Source organism: Mus musculus, chromosome X (genome assembly GCF_000001635.26).
Source record: "Mus musculus strain C57BL/6J chromosome X, GRCm38.p6 C57BL/6J".
Taxonomy (NCBI): domain Eukaryota; kingdom Metazoa; phylum Chordata; class Mammalia; order Rodentia; family Muridae; genus Mus; species Mus musculus.
In genome coordinates this window covers 72,919,757-72,940,674 of record NC_000086.7, presented here as the reverse complement: position 1 = coordinate 72,940,674, position 20,918 = coordinate 72,919,757, and the positions used below count along the sequence as shown (strand labels likewise).

At 42.4% G+C, this 20,918-nt stretch overlaps 1 protein-coding gene across 1 annotated transcript in view; it reads right to left on the bottom strand.

The window, feature by feature from the left end:
• The window catches only part of Nsdhl (NAD(P) dependent steroid dehydrogenase-like), a 40,008-nt gene that overhangs the window by 17,854 nt on the left and 1,236 nt on the right, over positions 1-20,918 (bottom strand). Inside the window, exons 2-3 of the mRNA NM_010941.3 lie at positions 14,265-14,381; positions 10,893-11,051 (exon numbers count right to left, since the gene is read on the bottom strand). Coding sequence (NP_035071.3) covers positions 10,893-11,051; positions 14,265-14,339 — 234 coding nt within the window. The 5' untranslated portion in view covers positions 14,340-14,381. The remainder of the gene's footprint in view (positions 1-10,892; positions 11,052-14,264; positions 14,382-20,918) is intronic.

Genomic DNA, 20,918 nt, shown 5'->3' with positions numbered 1-20,918 from the left:
GAGTTGACGTTCCTCTGCCAAGTAGACCTCTGTCCACCTGAATTTTCTTTTTATGAACCATGGATGCATAGATTCCTTTAGTTATGTGTTAGATAAAAAAGAATCTATGCACCCATAGTTACTATACTCGCAGATTCCCTTTATGGCTATGTTTAACTTGTGCAAGAGGCTAACAGAATTCAGGTAAACACATTTACTGACTCACTCTAAAGGAATTACAAAGGGTACAGGTGAAGAGATGCACAGGGTAAGTTATTGAGGAAATAGTATAGAGCTCCCATGCCCACCCTGGGTGCACAAGCTTCCAGTCTCATGACACAAGCACGGCCGAAGCATAGATATAAGCACAGTTAATAAGAAAGCCCAGCAAGGCCTGTTTGGCCAGATTCTTTTTGGCTGCTCTGTGTAGCATTCCTTCCTTCTGGGCATGGTGATGGGTTCCTCTGACACAGCACTGGGTGCGGAGAAACACATATGACTCATCTTTTGAAAGATGGTGATTAGTAGTTTCTTATCTGCCCTCGAGAAGCAGCAGTGCACTCAGAAATGTGGATGAGGACAAATACTCAGCTCTCTAATGTACTTAATATCTCTAAAATGAATCTCTCTCTCTCTCTCTCTCTCTCTCTCTCTCTCTCTCTCTCTCTCTCTCTCGTGTGCGTGCATGTGCACATTCAATGTTCACACACATATACATATACAGGGGTTTGTAGTCACAATGCATCAGGATTGGGGACGACGACGACCAGAACCACATCAAGTCTTTGCTTCCTACTTATTTGGGAGTTGGAAGCAAAAGGATTACTGTGAGTTTGGGGCTAGTATCCTTGACATAATGAATTCCAAGCTAGCCTACACTAAAAAGCAAAACCCTTTCTCAAAAAAAAAAAAATGTGTGTGTGTGTGTGTGTGTGTGTGTGTGTGTATAAACCTATCAGAGTCTAGATTTTGTAGTCCCTGGACATAATCAATATGAAATTATTGAGCTACTTAATGATTTTGTACTCAGTCTCTGAATTTCAATATGTATTTTAAAGTGCCTCTCACTCTGACTTGTCTTAATTGAAGAGCTTGGTAGCCATAGGTGGCCCTTGGGTGCCTTACTGGACAATGGACCTATTATTTTACAGGAAATAGTAGATGGCACAGGGACATATGTTGATTACCTGGAGCCCTGGGACATGCTACCTGATAATGAACAAGCTAAACAGCACTAAGTCAACACATATACTAAGACATCGTGGGAACTAAGAGACTGACATATATAAATATAAATACACAGTCAAATCTTTGTGTTTAACTCTCTATTTGGGGAAACAATTATACATTAAGGAACTATTTACTGTGCCTCTGAGATAATATTGTATAATATTTTTATTAAAAATAATTTTAATGTTTTAGAGACAAATCCTGAAATGTTTATAGATAGACTGATATGTTTAAGATTGTCTTGAAAATAATTGGGGGGGGGGAGGGCAGGAAACAGACATGCTGAGAAGGCGGCAGTTGGGAATTCCCAGGACTCATGTTAAAAACAAACCAAAAAACAAACAAACAAAAAACAAGCTTTGTGCTGGGCAGTGGTGGCACACGCCTTTAATCCCAGCACTTGGGAGGCAGAGGTAGGTGGATTTCTGAGTTCGAGGCCAGCCTGGTCTGCATAGCGAGTTCCAGGGCAGCCAGGGATATACAGTGAAACCCTGGTCTCAAGAAAACAAAACCAAAAAACCCCAACCAAATAAAAAAACAAAAACCCAAGCTATGCACAAAGGTGTGCCTGTAATCCCAGGGCTGGTGGAGCAGAGACACGTGGATCCCTGGAGATTCCTGGCTAGCCTAGCTGAACTCTAGGTTTAGTGATCCTGCCTCAAAATGAGATGGAAAGTGACTAAAGACACCTGATGTCAACTTCTGGCCTACACAAGAATGTCTATCTGGCCACACCTTCATGCACACAGAAAATAACGTGAGGGTAAAGATGACATGGCCATGAGAAGTTATATAAAGGTAAGAATCTGTGTAATAGTATAAAAAAAAGAAGGAACACAGGACATAGGCTAAGGTAACAAAAGACCAAAACTGAGGCCTGGATATTTAAAAAAAAAAAAATCCTAAAGCCATGAGTGGAAAAGCCAGATGGCTTACAAAGAACAACAATCTGAATTACAAAAGCTACAAAAGCCACCACAAGTTGGGGGTGGGGGTGGGGAACAACTCTTTAAGAAGTGGGCTATGGCCCGGGCTACCTTGCCAGCAGAGTCTTGCCCAACACCCGCAAGGGTCCACACGGGACTCCCCACGGGACCCTAAGACCTCTGGTGAGTGGACCACAGTGCCTGCCCCAATCCAATCGCGCGGAACTTGAGACTGCGGTACATAGGGAAGCAGGCTACCCGGGCCTGATCTGGGGCACAAGTCCCTTCCGCTCGACTCGAGACTCGAGCCCCGGGCTACCTTGACAGCAGAGTCTTGCCCAACACCCGCAAGGGCCCACACGGGACTCCCCACGGGACCCTAAGACCTCTGGTGAGTGGAACACAGCGCCTACCCCAATCCAATCGCGTGGAACTTGAGACTGCGGTACATAGGGAAGCAGGCTACCCGGGCTTGATCTGGGGCACAAACCCCTTCCACTCCACTCGAGCCCCGGCTACCTTGCCAGCTGAGTCGCCTGACACCCGCAAGGGCCCACACAGGATTCCACACGTGATCCTAAGACCTCTAGTGAGTGGAACACAACTTCTGCCAGGAGTCTGGTTCGAACACCAGATATCTGGGTACCTGCCTTGCAAGAAGAGAGCTTGCCTGCAGAGAATACTCTGCCCACTGAAACTAAGGAGAGTGCTACCCTCCAGGTCTGCTCATAGAGGCTAACAGAGTCACCTGAAGAACAAGCTCTTAACAGTGACAACTAAAACAGCTAGCTTCAGAGATTACCAGATGGCGAAAGGCAAACGTAAGAATCCTACTAACAGAAATCAAGACCACTCACCATCATCAGAACGCAGCACTCCAACCCCACCTAGTCCTGGGCACCCCAACACAACCGAAAATCTAGACCCAGATTTAAAAACATTTCTCATGATGATGATAGAGGACATCAAGAAGGACTTTCATAAGTCACTTAAAGATTTACAGGAGAGCACTGCTAAAGAGTTACAGGCTCTTAAAGAAAAGCAGGAAAACACAGCCAAACAGGTGATGGAAATGAACAAAACCATACTAGAACTAAAAGGGGAAGTAGACACAATAAAGAAAACCCAAAGCGAGGCAACGCTGGAGATAGAAACCCTAGGAAAGAGATCTGGAACCATAGATGCGAGCATCAGCAACAGAATACAAGAAATGGAAGAGAGAATCTCAGGTGCAGAAGATTCCATAGAGAACATCGACACAACAGTCAAAGAAAATACAAAATGCAAAAGGATCCTAACTCAAAACATCCAGGTAATCCAGGACACAATGAGAAGACCAAACCTACCGATAATAGGAATTGATGAGAATGAAGATTTTCAACTTAAAGGGCCAGCTAATATCTTCAACAAAATAATAGAAGAAAACTTCCCAAACATAAAAAAAGAGATGCCCATGATCATACAAGAAGCATACAGAACTCCAAATAGACTGGACCAGAAAAGAAATTCCTCCCGACACATAATAATCAGAACAACAAATGCACTAAATAAAGATAGAATATTAAAAGCAGTAAGGGAGAAAGGTCAAGTAACATATAAAGGAAGGCCTATCAGAATTACACCAGACTTTTCACCAGAGACTATGAAAGCCAGAAGAGCCTGGACAGATGTTATACAGACACTAAGAGAACACAAATGCCAGCCCAGGCTACTATACCCGGCCAAACTCTCAATTACCATAGATGGAGAAACCAAAGTATTCCACGACAAAACCAAGTTCACACAATATCTTTCCACGAATCCAGCCCTTCAAAGGATAATAACAGAAAAGAAGCAATACAAGGACGGAAATCACGCCCTAGAACAACCAAGAAAGTAATCATTCAACAAACCAAAAAGAAGACAGCCACAAGAACAATGGACTCAATTCCCCAATAAAAAGACATAGACTAACAGACTGGCTACACAAACAGGACCCAACATTCTGCTGCTTACAGGAAACCCATCTCAGGGAAAAAGACAGACACTACCTCAGAGTGATAGGCTGGAAAACAATTTTCCAAGCAAATGGACTGAAGAAACAAGCTGGAGTAGCCATTTTAATATCGGATAAAATCGACTTCCAACCCAAAGTTATCAAAAAAGACAAGGAGGGACACTTCATACTCATCAAAGGTAAAATCCTCCAAGAGGAACTCTCAATTCTGAATATCTACGCTCCAAATGCAAGGGCAGCCACATTCATTAGAGACACTTTAGTAAAGCTCAAAGCATACATTGCACCTCACACAATAATAGTGGGAGACTTCAACACACCACTTTCTTCAAAGGACAGATCGTGGAAACAGAAACTAAACAGGGACACAGTGAAACTAACAGAAGTTATGAAACAAATGGACCTGACAGATATCTACAGAACATTTTATCCTAAAACAAAAGGATATACCTTCTTCTCAGCACCTCACGGGACCTTCTCCAAAATTGACCATATAATTGGTCACAAAACAGGCCTCAATAGATACAAAAATATTGAAATTGTCCCATGTATCCTATCAGACCACCATGGCCTAAGACTGATCTTCAATAACAACATAAATAATGGAAAGCCAACATTCACGTGGAAACTGAATAACACTCTTCTCAATGATACCTTGGTCAAGGAAGGAATAAAGAAAGAAATTAAAGACTTTTTAGAGTTTAATGAAAATGAAGCCACAACGTACCCAAACCTATGGGACACAATGAAAGCATTTCTAAGAGGGAAACTCATAGCGCTGAGTGCCTCCAAGAAGAAACGGGAGACAGCACATACTAGCAGCTTGACAACACATCTAAAAGCCCTAGAAAAAAAGGAAGCAAATTCACCCAAGAGGAGTAGACGGCAGGAAATAATCAAACTCAGGGGTGAAATCAACCAAGTGGAAACAAGAAGAACTATTCAAAGAATTAACCAAACGAGGAGTTGGTTCTTTGAGAAAATCAACAAGATAGATAAACCCTTAGCTAGACTCACTAAAGGGCACAGGGACAAAATCCTAATTAACAAAATCAGAAATGAAAAGGGAGACATAACAACAGATCCTGAAGAAATCCAAAACACCATCAGATCCTTCTACAAAAGGCTATACTCAACAAAACTGGAAAACCTGGACGAAATGGACAAATTTCTGGACAGATACCAGGTACCAAAGTTGAATCAGGATCAAGTTGACCATCTAAACAGTCCCATATCACCTAAAGAAATAGAAGCAGTTATTAATAGTCTCCCAACCAAAAAAAGCCCAGGACCAGATGGGTTTAGTGCAGAGTTCTATCAGACCTTCAAAGAAGATCTAATTCCAATTCTGCACAAACTATTTCACAAAATAGAAGTAGAAGGTACTCTACCCAACTCATTTTATGAAGCCACTATTACTCTGATACCTAAACCACAGAAAGATCCAACAAAGATAGAGAACTTCAGACCAATTTCTCTTATGAATATCGATGCAAAAATCCTCAATAAAATTCTCGCTAACCGAATCCAAGAACACATTAAAGCAATCATCCATCCTGACCAAGTAGGTTTTATTCCAGGGATGCAGGGATGGTTTAATATACGAAAATCCATCAATGTAATCCATTATATAAACAAACTCAAAGACAAAAACCACATGATCATCTCGTTAGATGCAGAAAAAGCATTTGACAAGATCCAACACCCATTCATGATAAAAGTTTTGGAAAGATCAGGAATTCAAGGCCCATACCTAAACATGATAAAAGCAATCTACAGCAAACCAGTAGCCAACATCAAAGTAAATGGAGAGAAGCTGGAAGCAATCCCACTAAAATCAGGGACTAGACAAGGCTGCCCACTTTCTCCCTACCTTTTCAACATAGTACTTGAAGTATTAGCCAGAGCAATTCGACAACAAAAGGAGATCAAGGGGATACAAATTGGAAAAGAGGAAGTCAAAATATCACTTTTTGCAGATGATATGATAGTATATATAAGTGACCCTAAAAATTCTACCAGAGAACTCCTAAACCTGATAAACAGCTTCGGTGAAGTAGCTGGATATAAAATAAACTCAAACAAGTCAATGGCCTTTCTCTATACAAAGAATAAACAGGCTGAGAAAGAAATTAGGGAAACAACACCCTTCTCAATAGTCACAAATAATATAAAATATCTTGGCGTGACTCTAACTAAGGAGGTGAAAGATCTGTATGATAAAAACTTCAAATCTCTGAAGAAAGAAATTAAAGAAGATCTCAGAAGATGGAAAGATCTCCCATGCTCATGGATTGGCAGGATCAACATTGTAAAAATGGCTATCTTGCCAAAAGCAATCTACAGATTCAATGCAATCCCCATCAAAATTCCAACTCAATTCTTCAACGAATTGGAAGGAGCAATTTGCAAATTTGTCTGGAATAACAAAAAACCTAGGATAGCAAAAAGTCTTCTCAAGGATAAAAGAACTTCTGGCGGAATCACCATGCCAGACCTAAAGCTTTACTACAGAGCAATTGTGATAAAAACTGCATGGTACTGGTATAGAGACAGACAAGTAGACCAATGGAATAGAATTGAAGATCCAGAAATGAACCCACACACCTATGGTCACTTGATCTTCGACAAGGGAGCTAAAACCATCCAGTGGAAGAAAGACAGCATTTTCAACAATTGGTGCTGGCACAACTGGTTGTTATCGTGTAGAAGAATGCGAATCGATCCATACTTATCTCCTTGTACTAAGGTCAAATCTAAGTGGATCAAGGAACTTCACATAAAACCAGAGACACTGAAACTTATAGAGGAGAAAGTGGGGAAAAGCCTTGAAGATATGGGCACAGGGGAAAAATTCCTGAACAGAACAGCAATGGCTTGTGCTGTAAGATCGAGAATCGACAAATGGGACCTAATGAAACTCCAAAGTTTCTGCAAGGCAAAAGACACCGTCAATAAGACAAAAAGACCACCAACAGATTGGGAAAGGATCTTTACCTATCCTAAATCAGATAGGGGACTAATATCCAACATATATAAAGAACTCAAGAAGGTGGACTTCAGAAAATCAAATAACCCCATTAAAAAATGGGGCTCAGAACTGAACAAAGAATTCTCACCTGAGGAATACCGAATGGCAGAGAAGCACTTGAAAAAATGTTCAACATCCTTAATCATCAGGGAAATGCAAATCAAAACAACCCTGAGATTCCACCTCACACCAGTCAGAATGGCTAAGATCAAAAATTCAGGTGACAGCAGATGCTGGCGAGGATGTGGAGAAAGAGGAACACTCCTCCATTGTTGGTGGGAGTGCAGGCTTGTACAACCACTCTGGAAATCAGTCTGGCGGTTCCTCAGAAAACTGGACATAGTACTACCGGAGGATCCAGCAATACCTCTCCTGGGCATATATCCAGAAGATGCCCCAACAGGTAAGAAGGACACATGCTCCACTATGTTCATAGCAGCCTTATTTATAATAGCCAGAAGCTGGAAAGAACCTAGATGCCCCTCAACAGAGGAATGGATACAGAAAATGTGGTACATCTACACAATGGAGTACTACTCAGCTATTAAAAAGAATGAATTTATGAAATTCCTAGCCAAATGGATGGACCTGGAGGGCATCATCCTGAGTGAGGTAACACATTCACAAAGAAACTCACACAATATGTATTCACTGATAAGTGGATATTAGCCCCAAACCTAGGATACCCAAGATGTAAGATATAATTTGCTAAACACATGAAACTCAAGGAGAATGAAGACTGAAGTGTGGACACTATGCCCCTCCTTAGATTTGGGAACAAAACACCCATGGAAGGAGTTACAGAGACGGAGTTTGGAGCTGAGATGAAAGGATGGACCATGTAGAGACTGCCATAGCCAGGGATCCACCCCATAATCAGCATCCAAACGCTGACACCATTGCATACACTAGCAAGATTTTATTGAAAGGACGCAGATGTAGCTGTCTCTTGCGAGACTATGCCGGGGCCCAGCAAACACAGAAGTGGATGCTCACAGTCAGCTAATGGATGGATCATAGGGCTCCCAATGGAGGAGCTAGAGAAAGTAGCCAAGGAGCTAAAGGGATCTGCAACCCTATAGGTGGAACAACATTATGAGCTAACCAGTACCCCGGAGCTCTTGACTCTAGCTGCATATATATCAAAAGATGGCCTAGTCGGCCATCACTGGAAAGAGAGGCCCATTGGACTTGCAAACTTTATATGCCCCAGTACAGGGGAATACCAGGGCCAAAAAGGGGGAGTGGGGGTGGGTGGATATGGGGGACTTTTGGTATAGCATTGGAAATGTAAATGAGTTAAATACCTAATAAAAAATGGAAAAAAAAAAAAAAAGAAGTGGGCTATGGAGTTGGAGAGATGCCCAGTGTTTAAGAGCCTTGGTTGTTCTTCTGGAGGCCCTGGAATCGATCCCGAGCAGCCACATACTTACTCACGTCTGTCTGTAACTCATGTTCCAGAAGACCACACACCTTCTTCTGGCCTCTGTGGGTGCAGTGTTTATGTGTCACAGAGACACATATGCAGGCAAAGCACATAAAATGAAAATAAATACAATCTCAAAAAATACCAAAGATCTGGAATTACTTTGCTCCCCTACCCCCTTTCAGTCGATAAGCATCTTTTTCCATCTGGCTGTTTGGAAAGTAGAACCAGGAGCTAAAGAGAGTGCAATGAAAGGGCTTCTTCAGCTGACATAGGTAGGTGCCTATAGTTCCAGCTCTGGGAGGCTGAGGCAGAAGGATCATTTTGAAGTGGTCCCTTGCCATGGTCTTTAACAGCATCAATCCACCTTTCCTTGCTTAGTTGAGAATTCGGGCTCTACTCATAGAGCTTTGCCTTAGTCCTCTGACCTTTTAGCACATTTGTCTGGCAAACCCCTGACCTGGTTAATGCTTCTTGCTTGTATTTTGCGAGGCTGATTGTGACTGGAGAACATGCTGTGTTGGGAAAGTTCCTTTGGAATTAGATGGAGGCATGTGTAGGCTTGTGACTGAGGCTCGATGGCACCAGGGGAGAGTGAGGGCTATGATAGAAGCAAGGAACAGTGAGAATGTACGCATCACCCGGAGAAGCAGAAGGAAAAGACAGATGGTTTTGTCGGTGTTGGGGCTTCTGGTGAATCACCTGGTCCATATCCTATCTCCCTCTTAGCGAGTGCATCTATAACTGGCTGGGGGAGAATAGTAACTAACAGTCGGCTGCTTCAGACAAAAGAGTACTCTCCTTGAAACTCTTGGTGAACAGGACCTTAAGAACAAAACAGGTTTCTGTAAGAGCCAGGGGTCCTAATCAGGGCATGCTATCAGTTCTGCCCAAGTTTTCTGTCTGTCCTGCTAACTTAATACTTCCCACCCGCCAATCACAAAAACTCATTCTTTGAATTTGATCTCAGTCATTCTCTCCTTCCTGCCCTGTGCACTGGCCCTCTCCTTCCCACTATGGATTGTTTTTCTGAAGAACCCTAGCTGACAAGTGACAAGAAGAGACTGGGTTTGGGGGATGAAAGTTACACAGGAAAACAAAGGGGCTATGGAGCCAAAGCTGGTGAGGATGCAGTACAGAGGGTGACAGTAAAATGCCCAGAGTTGGTCCCACTGGAGTACAATTTTACCAGAAATGTTGATGGGGCCACCTTCAGCAAGGAGCTGAAACCAATGTGGAAAGAAGTCAGTCATTTGGGAAGGGAAAGGGGTGGCTGTGGATGGTCACCATAAACACCCAAGAGCTTTGCTGAGCGACTTGGCAATATCTACAATGATTCAAAATATAAATACTCCATACAACCAGGATGGAACTTGAAAGCTTTGTGTTAAAGGACATTTTCAGAACATCTGAGAGTGGGAGAGTGGTGCTGAGGGCTGTGAGGACACTGGGGACTGAAGAGGCGCAGGATCTCCTTGGGAAGTGAAGAGCTGCTGAAAATTATTTCAGAGCACATTTCAAAAATGTGAAGTTCAGGGCTGGAGAGGTGGCTGAGCACTGCTGGGGCATGCACTGCTCTTCCAGAGGATCTGAGTTAAATCCTAGTACCCATATCCGATGGTTTACAACTACCTCTAACTCTGGCTCTGATTGGGGAAGCTGGGGATATCTAACATCTCTGGCTTCTGCAGACACCTGCACTCACATGTGCAGATCAACACAGACATATAACTAAAATAATAAAATATATTTTTAAATATGAATGTTATAGCATGTTAACTGTATCTCAATTAAAAGGAATAAATATCATATGGCCTACCATCTGCATACTCTAGGGCAGCAGTTGGCATGTTGCAACCTATAATATGTTTGATGAAATATTTTGGTAAAGTTTGCTTGGTACACAGCCTTGTCTGCTCACTGGACTATGTATGGCCCATGGCTGCTCTCATGTTCCTATGACACAACAAAATCCCTGTGACACAGACAACTGTTGCTCATTCTGATTAATGACAACATGGTATGTGAAATTATTTCCTATAACTTTTACATTCAAGACAGGGTTTCTCTGTGTAGCCCTGGCTGTCATGGAACTCACTTTGTAGACCAGGCTGGCCTTGAACTCAGAAATCCACCTGCCTCTGCCTCCCGAGTGCTGGGATTAAAGGCATGCGCCACCACGCCCAGCTACTTTTACAGTTTTCAAAATAGAATTTTTTTAAGCTACAGTTACCCTGGTCTCTGAGCACTTGATTTCCCATTGGGGTCCTGTGAGAGACCAGTGAGACTGAGTGGGTCCCTTACCTGTTGGTTGCACAGGTCGCCTATAAAGAACTGCACCCGGGGGTTATCAAAGCCTTGGTGGATATCAAATACATTGACAGTATAGCCTCGCTCCAGCAACTGCTCCACCATGTGCTGCCCCAGGAACCCAGAGCCTCCAATCACTGTGCACTTCTTAGCCTGCAGAAAGAGAAGGATGGCAAGAGGACAAGAGGATGAGGATTAAAGTGGTGAAGGTCAAGTTTACCTGTCACAAGCCACTGCAATGACAGACACATGCAGTGACATAATTAAGCTATATGGCACATTCAGGGCTTGTCAAAGCCAGGTACCTTCTGCAGATTTACCTGTCTTAATCTGGGTGCTCATCATGAAATAGCTCTGTAGACACAGTTAGCCTCATCACTGTCCATCAATCACCTCTCTGGCAGCCCGTCCTGCCATCTCTTTCTACCTCAGCTACACTGTGAGCACTTAGAGCCACACTGGTTTTTCTTGGTTTATTAGAAGTCTGGCCAGTCCTCAGAGCTCCTGCTGATGCTCTCTAGTGCTTATAGCTTCAGGGATTCTATATGGCTCATAGTCTAATAATTATTTTTAAATAAAACAACTTAGGGGCTGATGAAATGACTTAGTGGTTAAGAGTGCTTGCTGTGCAAATGTATGACATGAGTCCAAATCCCCGACACCAATGTAAAAAGCCAGGCATGGCTGCACATGCTTATAACCCAGATTTAAGGAGCAAAGCCAGGTGAAACCTGAGAGCTTGCTGACCAGCCATATTAGGCAAAACAGCAATCTTCTAGTTTATAGAATATAGTAGAGGCTTAAATAGGAACATCCTCTGTCATCTTGGGCATGAGTCCTCTGGTCCCAGTTGGTGATGCTGTTTGGGTAGGTTTAGGAGCTATGGCTTTGCTGGAAGTATGTCACTGGGGGCTTTGGAGTTTCAAAGTTTCCTGTTGTTCCCAGTGCTCTCTCTCTTGGTTTCATGTTTATAGTTCAAGATGGGAGCTCTCAGCTTGTTATTCTAGTCACTATGCTTGCTTACTGCCAAGCATCTATGCAGTGATGATGATGGAATCTTATTCCTCTGGAATCATAGCCCAAATAAACCCTTTTCTCTCTGAAGTGCCAATGTCATGGTATTTTATCACAGCAATGGAAAAATAATAAGGTGAGAGGCTCTGTCTTAAAGAAAGAAAGCGGAGTACAATAATGACATCCAATGTCTTCCTCTAGCCTCTTTGTATAAACATATGGGTGTGCACACCTGTACAATCACTTACATGAACTACACAAATACAGGCATGCACATACATATACACACACACACAAACCAAACCAATCAATCAGACAAATAAATAACCTTATAATTTTGCTATTGTGTCCTTCAGGGAAATTACATTTCCTGGTTTTATAATATGAATGTATGTATGTATGTATGTATGAAATCAGGGTCTGTCTCTCTCTATATCCCTAGCTGTCCTGGAATTCTTTATGTAGACCAGGCTGGCCGTGAACCTACAGGCATATTGTACTGATACTGCTTGGAACAACTGAGACAATTGCTGGTCAGTAGAGTTTTATAGTGATGGGAATCAAACTAGACTCTGCCCAGAGATGTTGAACATGTAAAGGCTTATTAACGTACTTAATCATATGTCTAAGACTAAGTGGCTAGAAGAGACCAGGTGAAATAATCACTAACTTTTGGTGGCCATACCAGTTAAAAGCAGAGTATAAAAATAAAATTTCAGGTAGTAAGACTCCAGGATGGACCAAATGGATAAAATGGACATCTTAGAGATGATAGTGCTAAGAAAAGGAGAGGAATGAGCTTGGAGTAGGGTGTATAGCTCAGTGGTAGAGCACATCTATTAAGCTACATGTTTGATTCCCAGCACCACAAAAGAATTAAATTCGATTGTAATATAATCTTAAGAGCATGGCTGGGGCTTCTGGGTTTTTTTTCTTTCTAGTTTTACTTTTTCTTCAGCAGAGATGATTTTCTTTTTAGAGTAGATAAAACTATTCTTCCTTAGTAGCTTAAATTTAGGCATTTATTTCTTAGAAAGTCACTCCCTGGAAAACAGAGCATATTCCAAAGTATGTAAAGAAGGTTCAGACCTGATGGTACTAGCAGTTTGTTATGATTTTTTTAAGGTTGCTGTTAACAATAAAATCTTGGTTTATACAAAAAGGGTGGAGAGCTAGTACAGGGCTTCAACCAAAGGTGCCCAAATGAAAACTTATTTGAACTCTACACCAAAACTAGAGTGATTTGGAGGCCTGGTATTATCTTGGAGAATATCTAATTTACTAATGCTTGATAGACACAATTTGGAAATGTGATGTTTATCAAGAGTGAATTACATGACAGTAAACTTGAAGACCTATGGTGAAGAACCTTCAGAACACTTGACAATGATGGGGCAACAATTCCTCCAAGTATCTTCTGAGACTCATGATACTACATCTTAGGGGCTACTGCCACCATCTGGGAAGGCTTCTACCATTTCACTAAGGAGTCTAAGCTAACATACTAGAGGCCATATGAAGACAAGCCAGCCAGTACTGGTGGTGAGGGCCAGGAGGATTTGCTGAAGGAAGCAGAGGCAGGAGGATCTGGAGTTCAAGGCCAGCCTGGGCTACACATTAAAACAAAAGAAGACAAGTCAATGTGTCTAGCTGACAGCCGACATTCACTGCCATCAGTGCGTTAGTCCACCAGTAAACATGCATGCCAGAGGTGCCTGCGTGGTTGCAGCTACATGAACAAGTCCAGTGTAAATCTCCCAACTCGAACCAGACTCAGTATCCTCAGAAGGGAGGAAAGGGGGATGCCCTAGGACTGGAGCTACAGGTGGTCGTAAGTCGCCATGTGGGGACTACACACCGGCTCTCTGAAGAACAGCAGCTGGTGCCGTTAACCATTGAGTCATGCTTCTGCTCTAATTATTGCTTTTTTAAACTCTTGCTTTGTGATTTTTGTTGGGTACACAGCAATAAGTAACTGGCATGTTTTAATATTTGAAATCAAGGTATACATGCACAAAATCATAACCAACCAGCACTGACTGAACAGATGGTTGAAGTACATTTTAAAATGTACAGATAAAGCCTGATAGGTCTGTGCCCAGTCTTAGTGCGGCTTGTTAGGTCGTCATGCTCGGCTGATAGTCCTGGGAGGGCTGTTGTTTTTGAAGTGAAATAGAGGAGCAGTGGATCTGGGGAGATGGGAGGGGGTGAGGAAGGACTCGGAGGAGTGGATGGAGGAGAAACTGTAGTGAAGATGTAATAATATATGAGAAAAGAATAAATACATTTAAAACTGCAGAGGTAAATATCAATAGTTTGACTTTCCTCTACTTTTTAAATGTTAGTACCTACTTTGGAAATGTCATTTGTCAAATGTGTTCCTGTGACCTGGCCTCGCTTTGATTCACCATGAACAGCTTGTTCCATTATGGCTCAAAGTATGGTTTCGTTTGCAATCAACTCTTCTTCCTAAAGACATAATTAGAGAAAGACATTAATAGTATGTGAAGCAAAGCACTGTTAGCCATTATGGGTGAGTATTCATAAATAGCTTCCCCTCCCCCAGCCTGAAACCTGCTTGCTCAGGGGTGGAGCTTCCTGCTCATTCGTTCTGCCACGCCCACTGCTGGAACCTGCCGCTTTGCTGTTTGGAGCCACACACATGCTCACCTTTCTACTGGACCTGAGATTATTCGGCGGGAATCGGGTCCCCTCCCCCTTCCTTCATAACTGAGTGTCGCAACAGTAAAATTTGAGCTTTGATCAGAATAACTGTCTTGGCTACATTTCTTTCTCTCGCCACCTAGCCCCTCTTCTCTTCCAGGTTTCCAAAATGCCAAGGTACAGCTATTATACACTACCAGCCAAACTGTCCTGTGCTAGAGAGTATGTGACAAGTCTTTAACTCATAATGTACTTGGGTTAGAGGCAGGATAGGAATAACCTCCTTTACAATAGTCATAGCAAAAGCCTTTGGGTAGTGGTTGGAAAATGATGGGGACCAAGAACTTTATAGTGGGAGACAAAGTAATCAAGAGCAATGATGCTACTAAACAGAAAAATGCAGTCCTGCTGAAGGCCTACTCATCATTCCCTTTTCCTTTACCCACAATACACAGGTGCAAACGCAAATTAAAAATTATGATATTATTTTGTATGTATAGGTGTTTCTGATGTAGTATTTGTAAATGGAAAACTGTACCAGAAATAAAAGAGTCTACCCATGAAAGAAGATGCAAAGAATGTCACTGGGGAAAGAAGTGACAGGCACCCAGTACTGACTAGGTCTTGTAATGGCTTCAATCCAATTTCCACAGCCTGACACTTTCAAACAATGGGTATCATCATATGTCTCTACGGGACTTAATTTGATGAGTGTATTGATTTTTTGTGGGCATATAAATGGCCCAAACATCCTTGAAACAGATATTACAACCCTCAATGTTTGATAGGTCACCTATAGGGAGATTTTCTGAATTCATAATAGAAAATATCAGTTATAACTATTTATCTTGTTAAACTGACAAGATTTCTAGGAGACTTTGAGACATGTCTGTGAGGGCATTTCCAGAGAAGTTTAAGCAAGATACAAAGACTTACACTGAACATGGGTAGTGCTATTCCATGGGCTGGGAACCTGGACTCAATAAAAAAAACGAGAAAGCAATGGAGAGGTGGCTCAGTGGTTAAGGGCAGTTGCTGCTCTTGCAGAGGAACTGTATTTGGTTCCCAGCACCCACCTGGTGGCTTACAACTGTCCTTAACTTCAGTGAGCACCAGGCAGGCTATACACACATGGTATACATATATACAATGTAGACAAAACACTTATACACATAAAATGAAACTTAGAAATCTTATATTTTAAATAAAAAAACGAGAAAGCAAGCTAAGCACCAGCATTCATCTCCCTCTGCTTCCTGACTGCAGATGCAGTGTGACCTGCCACCTCGCATTCCTGCTGTCATGACTGCCTTGCCATGACGGATTGGACTCTCTATCACACAACACTAAACTTCTGCCTTCCACAGGTTGCTTTTCTTCAGTTAGTTTCTCACTGTAATAAGAAAAATATCCAATACATCAGTTCAGTATATTTTAGAACTTGCCTTTTTCTGAGTCTCTGTCCATACATCTAATGAATATGGATAGTTAACCTGCAGTTCCATGCCTACTCCATTCCTGTCTTTATTGCTCATTGCCCTGAACACTTGCAACTGACATCTACTCACCTCAAACCTAGGTGGCAGTGACTGGACTCATATATGGCTTTGCATCTAGCAGGACAGAAGATGCTGGAGAACAAGGGTCAGGGCACCTTGTGCCAGTCTTGCAAACAGTCTGATCTGGCTTGCTTGCTGCTGAATTATAGGCATGCAAGACAGGGCCTAGCATAGAGCAGGCACTCATGGGCCTGCTGGTCTCAGGGCTGCATCAAGTATTTATACATGCAGAGTCTATACTGCTCTTCCTCATGTATCTAGTGACACCTACCTAGAAGCTTCACTAAGTGGATGACTTTGTTCTTAAGCTGGTGTGTTATAAATCACAAATGTCTACTGTTCACTTTGCATATTTTTTCAGATCCTCAAGGGAGCATTAGCAAATGAGAAGGCAGATGCATCAGTGGAGGCAAGGGGATTCTCCTGTCTACCTTGCAACCCTGTCAATGCCATTATTAACCTCTCTAGCAGGGGTCTGTGTTATGTATCTGGGGCTGTGATGGTCTCCACCTGCCTGCTTGTGGGATCCCATCGTAGCTTCAGGGAGAGAATGCTTCCTACAGGTTCGGAGCGCTGCTGTTTTAAGTCATGATATGTATGTTCAGGCATGACATAGATCTAAGAGATGAATGCAAGCTTACTAATAAGTCCATCCCTGGAGGATACCCTGCTCACCTACACTGCCAAAGCACACACCCCTTTACTTTTCAAAGCTATAAACTAATAAACCCAGAGCCTGTGCCTAGGTTCAAATCTCAGTTCTACCTCTAACTGGGAAGCTCTCTTGGGAGTCATTAAAGGGAACTGAACCTGTTTCTTCATTTATAAAGCAGATAGCCTTGTAAGATTACAGTGAGAATTAAAGACAAAGCCCTTAGAGCATAGTGCCAAATACCCATTAAACACCCTGTTAAAAGCAGTTTTTATCATACCTCCCAATGGTCCACTTCTGAAATCTAGCTTACCTGAGGACACGCTGTGTACACTTGATACAGGCTGCTTAACATGCCCAGTGCCCTGGCTTTGATCCCTTCCCACCTCATTCTCAGTAAAGCACAATTCATCCTAAGGTGTTCTACTTAGTTCTTTTTTTAAAGCTGTTTATTTACTTATTTATTTTTACATCTGACCACAGTTACCCCTCTCTTCTCTCTGCTAAGTCTCCCCCCTACCCCCACTTCCCCTTGTCCTCTTCCCCCATCCACTCCTCCTCCATTTCTCTTCAGAAAAGAGTAGGCCTCCCATAGATATCAACCAGCCATGGCATATCAAGTTGTGGTATGAATAGGCACATCTCCTATTGAGAGTGGACAAGGTAGCCTAGTTAGGGGAAAGGGTCCCAGAGACAGGCGACAGAATCAGAGATAGGTCCTGTTCCCTGTTAGGAGTCTCACAAGAACACCAAGGTACAAAACTGTAAATAACATATTTCACCCGGTTCCTAAATAAAATGCAGAAAATATAATCATGCCAGCACTCGAAGTTTCATATAAGATGTAGGAAGAAATATGGGCCCAAACTGGGCTAGCTTAAGGGAGGTTGTGTAAGGATTACAAAAACAAAAGAAAAGAAACTCACTTGTCCTCCACGCTGTCTGTGGTCAGGTTACAAAGACCGAGTGGGTGAATGAATTCTGTGCAGTCTAGAAACACAGAGTGCAGTTGCCAACCCCCACCCCCACGACTAGTCAAAGCAAGAAGCACATAGTCTTTCCCACTTGCCAGAGGAGGAGGTGAGAGGTAAAAGTGACATGGCCACGCTAGTATAATTGCAGTGCTCAAATGATGAGCACACAGGTCTTAGCACACCGACCTCTTCTCAAAACTAAACCTATACGCCTATCTGCTGTGTATGTAGGTCCCGGGATATCAGAATTACTATCTGCTGTGTATGTAGGTCCCGGGATATCAGAATTACTATCTGCTGTGTATGTAGGTCCTGGGATATCAGAATTAGTCTGACAGTGAGTCAAATGCCACTGGCACCCTCTTTCTCCGGCCAGATGTCTGAAATGCAGTGGACATTCTATACTTAGGTTCAAATGCATATCAGGACTGGCTCTGAATGAACAGAGAGGATACACTTAAACACAAGCAAGCACATGAAATTGACTAAATGTTACCAATTGCTAGAGAAATGCCAACCAAAATCTCAACAAGACCAGCTCACATCCATTAGGAGAGCTACTATCAGAAGTCAGAAAACAGAAAAAGTGTTAGCAAGGTCATGGAGAAACTGGAATACTTATGTGAAGCTAATGGTAATAGAAAAGAGTTGCTTCGCTGTAGAAATTTGGCAGTTGCTTGCAGAATTAAAACAGAATTCCCATGTGATTCAGCAGTTTCATTTGTGAGTATAAACCTCCTAAATTGTGTGCAAGGACCTGGAGTTGACTTTCCTATATCTGTCTTCACAGAAGCATTGTTTACTGTAGCCAAAAGGTAAAAGTATCCTAAATTTCCAGTGATGCACGAGCTGATAAAATGTGGTCCATTGAAATCATACAGCAGGATATTATGCAGATATAAAGAGGAACAAAATTCTAATACATGTAGCAAACTGAATATACTCTGAGGATATTATGCTAAATGAAATGAGCCAGGCACAAAAGGATAAGCACTGTCTGATTCCATTCCCACCAGGTACTTAAACTCACAGAAACTGAGAGTAGATGGTTTCTGGTTGTCAGGGGTAAAGGAGGAAGGGCTGCTAATGCAGAGTTTCAGTTTTGCAGACTGAAAATATCAGAGCAGAGTTGGTGTCAGTTGCTCTACAGTAGGAAGAGAGTACAAAAATGGTCAAAATGTTGCATTTTCTGGTACATATATTTGATCACACACTTACAGAGAAAAACAGAATTGCCCTGAACTACTGAAAAGTAGTCCTCAAAGAGCAAAGTCCGAGGGACTAGTGAGCTGTGAAGACTGTCATACCAGAAGCCTCAAGTCTGTTCCATTTAGAATGGTGGGACTTTGAATCCATTAGAAGCTAAGATGTACCGCCACATCACACACTGTGAAAAATACAAGAAGGTAGGGACTGTTTGTGACCACTGATTGCTGAACAGGAAAGGATAATGTGTTTCAAAGCCCACAAAGATGAAAGTGCCCCTCATTTTCTGAGGAGTGTGAGCTCCCTGTAAAGGAACAGAGTGTGAAGTTAGACTGTGGCTACCTCGAGTTCCTTATCTGAGGATAGATTGTGCTGATCTGTGTAAGAAATACAGACTCCAAGGGCAAAATATACTTCCCAGACAAGTCAATTAGTGGAATTAGGAATCCTGATATGAGTCCCTGAGTTTTATGTTGTCACCACCCACCTCAGGCTTAGCACACTGTATAAGACCTGGCCTGATGATCTAATGGAAAGAGAACAACTCCCATGAAGCTGGCACCTACTTATCCAATGGATACATTACCCTGAGTAAATATTGCCAAAAAAGGGCAGGGGTCTTGTAAAAAAACAAAGACTTCTCTGTGCAGAATTCAAAGACATGGCACAGGATGAAAGTGTTTAGGAGGTAAGCCATTATTTTCCTGGGGCCATCCAACTGGACTCTGTCTTTTCACAGACCTGAGATGCCACATCTTTCTCACTTTTTCATATCTACTTACTTTTGAATTTGCTATGGGCCACTCAGGAGCCCCTTACCAAGCCCGAGCCTAGCTTCTACTGTTCCTTTCAGATTTAAGGTAAATCCAAATTGCCCCTTATCCTTCTATTTCCTCAGTACCTGTTGGCAATGCTTTCTTCCTGACTCAAGTGACTTCTATTGAATTATCCTGTTGTTGTTTTAGAAGTTGGATCTGGAAAACATTCACATTTCCTGCCTACATCCGAGTTGCTATAGGGGCTCACTCACTTACTTATTCACAAGTTGCCAAACAGCAGCCACTGTCAGACAGAAGCCAACTAGAACAGTTCAGATCTTCAAAGAAACCATCAGCTTGTATGGAAAACAGAAAGCTTCAAAGAATGATAGAGCTGTGGTTGGATCCTAAGGAGGCTAAGCCCATGAGAACTAATGTATGATGCTTAGTAACATGAAATTATCTGAAAACTTGAGTGCTAAGGCCCTAGAATGAGTGAGTTAAAGAGAGGATGTGAGAGTCTTAAAAGATAGATCACATCCAAGGGTGGGAAGAACATGTCCTAGTAACCGTGATAAGTTGCAAGAACATAAGAACAAAGCAAAATTATACTCAGACAGGTCAAAGAACTTGGCTAGGGTCACAGAATTAGCGCATAACCCAGGAAGAAATTTATTTGTCCTTTCTAGCCTGCTGGGCTGCCACCCCAAAGGGGACTGATGAAACCAGAGATGTTCACTGTAAGAGTATAAGCATATGTTGGCAGAGGGGTGAATTATGAAAAACTAAGGGATACTTATGGACTACCTGATAGACTAAGGTTCACTGAACACTGAACATGTAGTCTTTCCTTTTCCAGGTACTGGTGAACACAAATATGATTCCTGTCCTCCTGTGCCTACCTTCTAGTGGAGACAACAAAGAAAAAAGGTTAACTTTACAGTGGCTTAGGAGGTGACAAGTGCTACTATAAAAATATGGAGCAATATGAGGGGCCCAGGTACAAAGTAAAGAGAGTGATTACCTTTACAGAGAAGGTGACAATAGCTGAAGACCAATACTAGGCTTGCTGGTGCATACCTTTAATCTAAGCACTCAGGAGGCAGTGGCAGATGGATCCCTGTGAAGTTTGAGGGCATCCTGGTTTACATAGTGAGTGCCAGGTCAGCCAGAATTACAGAGTGAGACCCTAT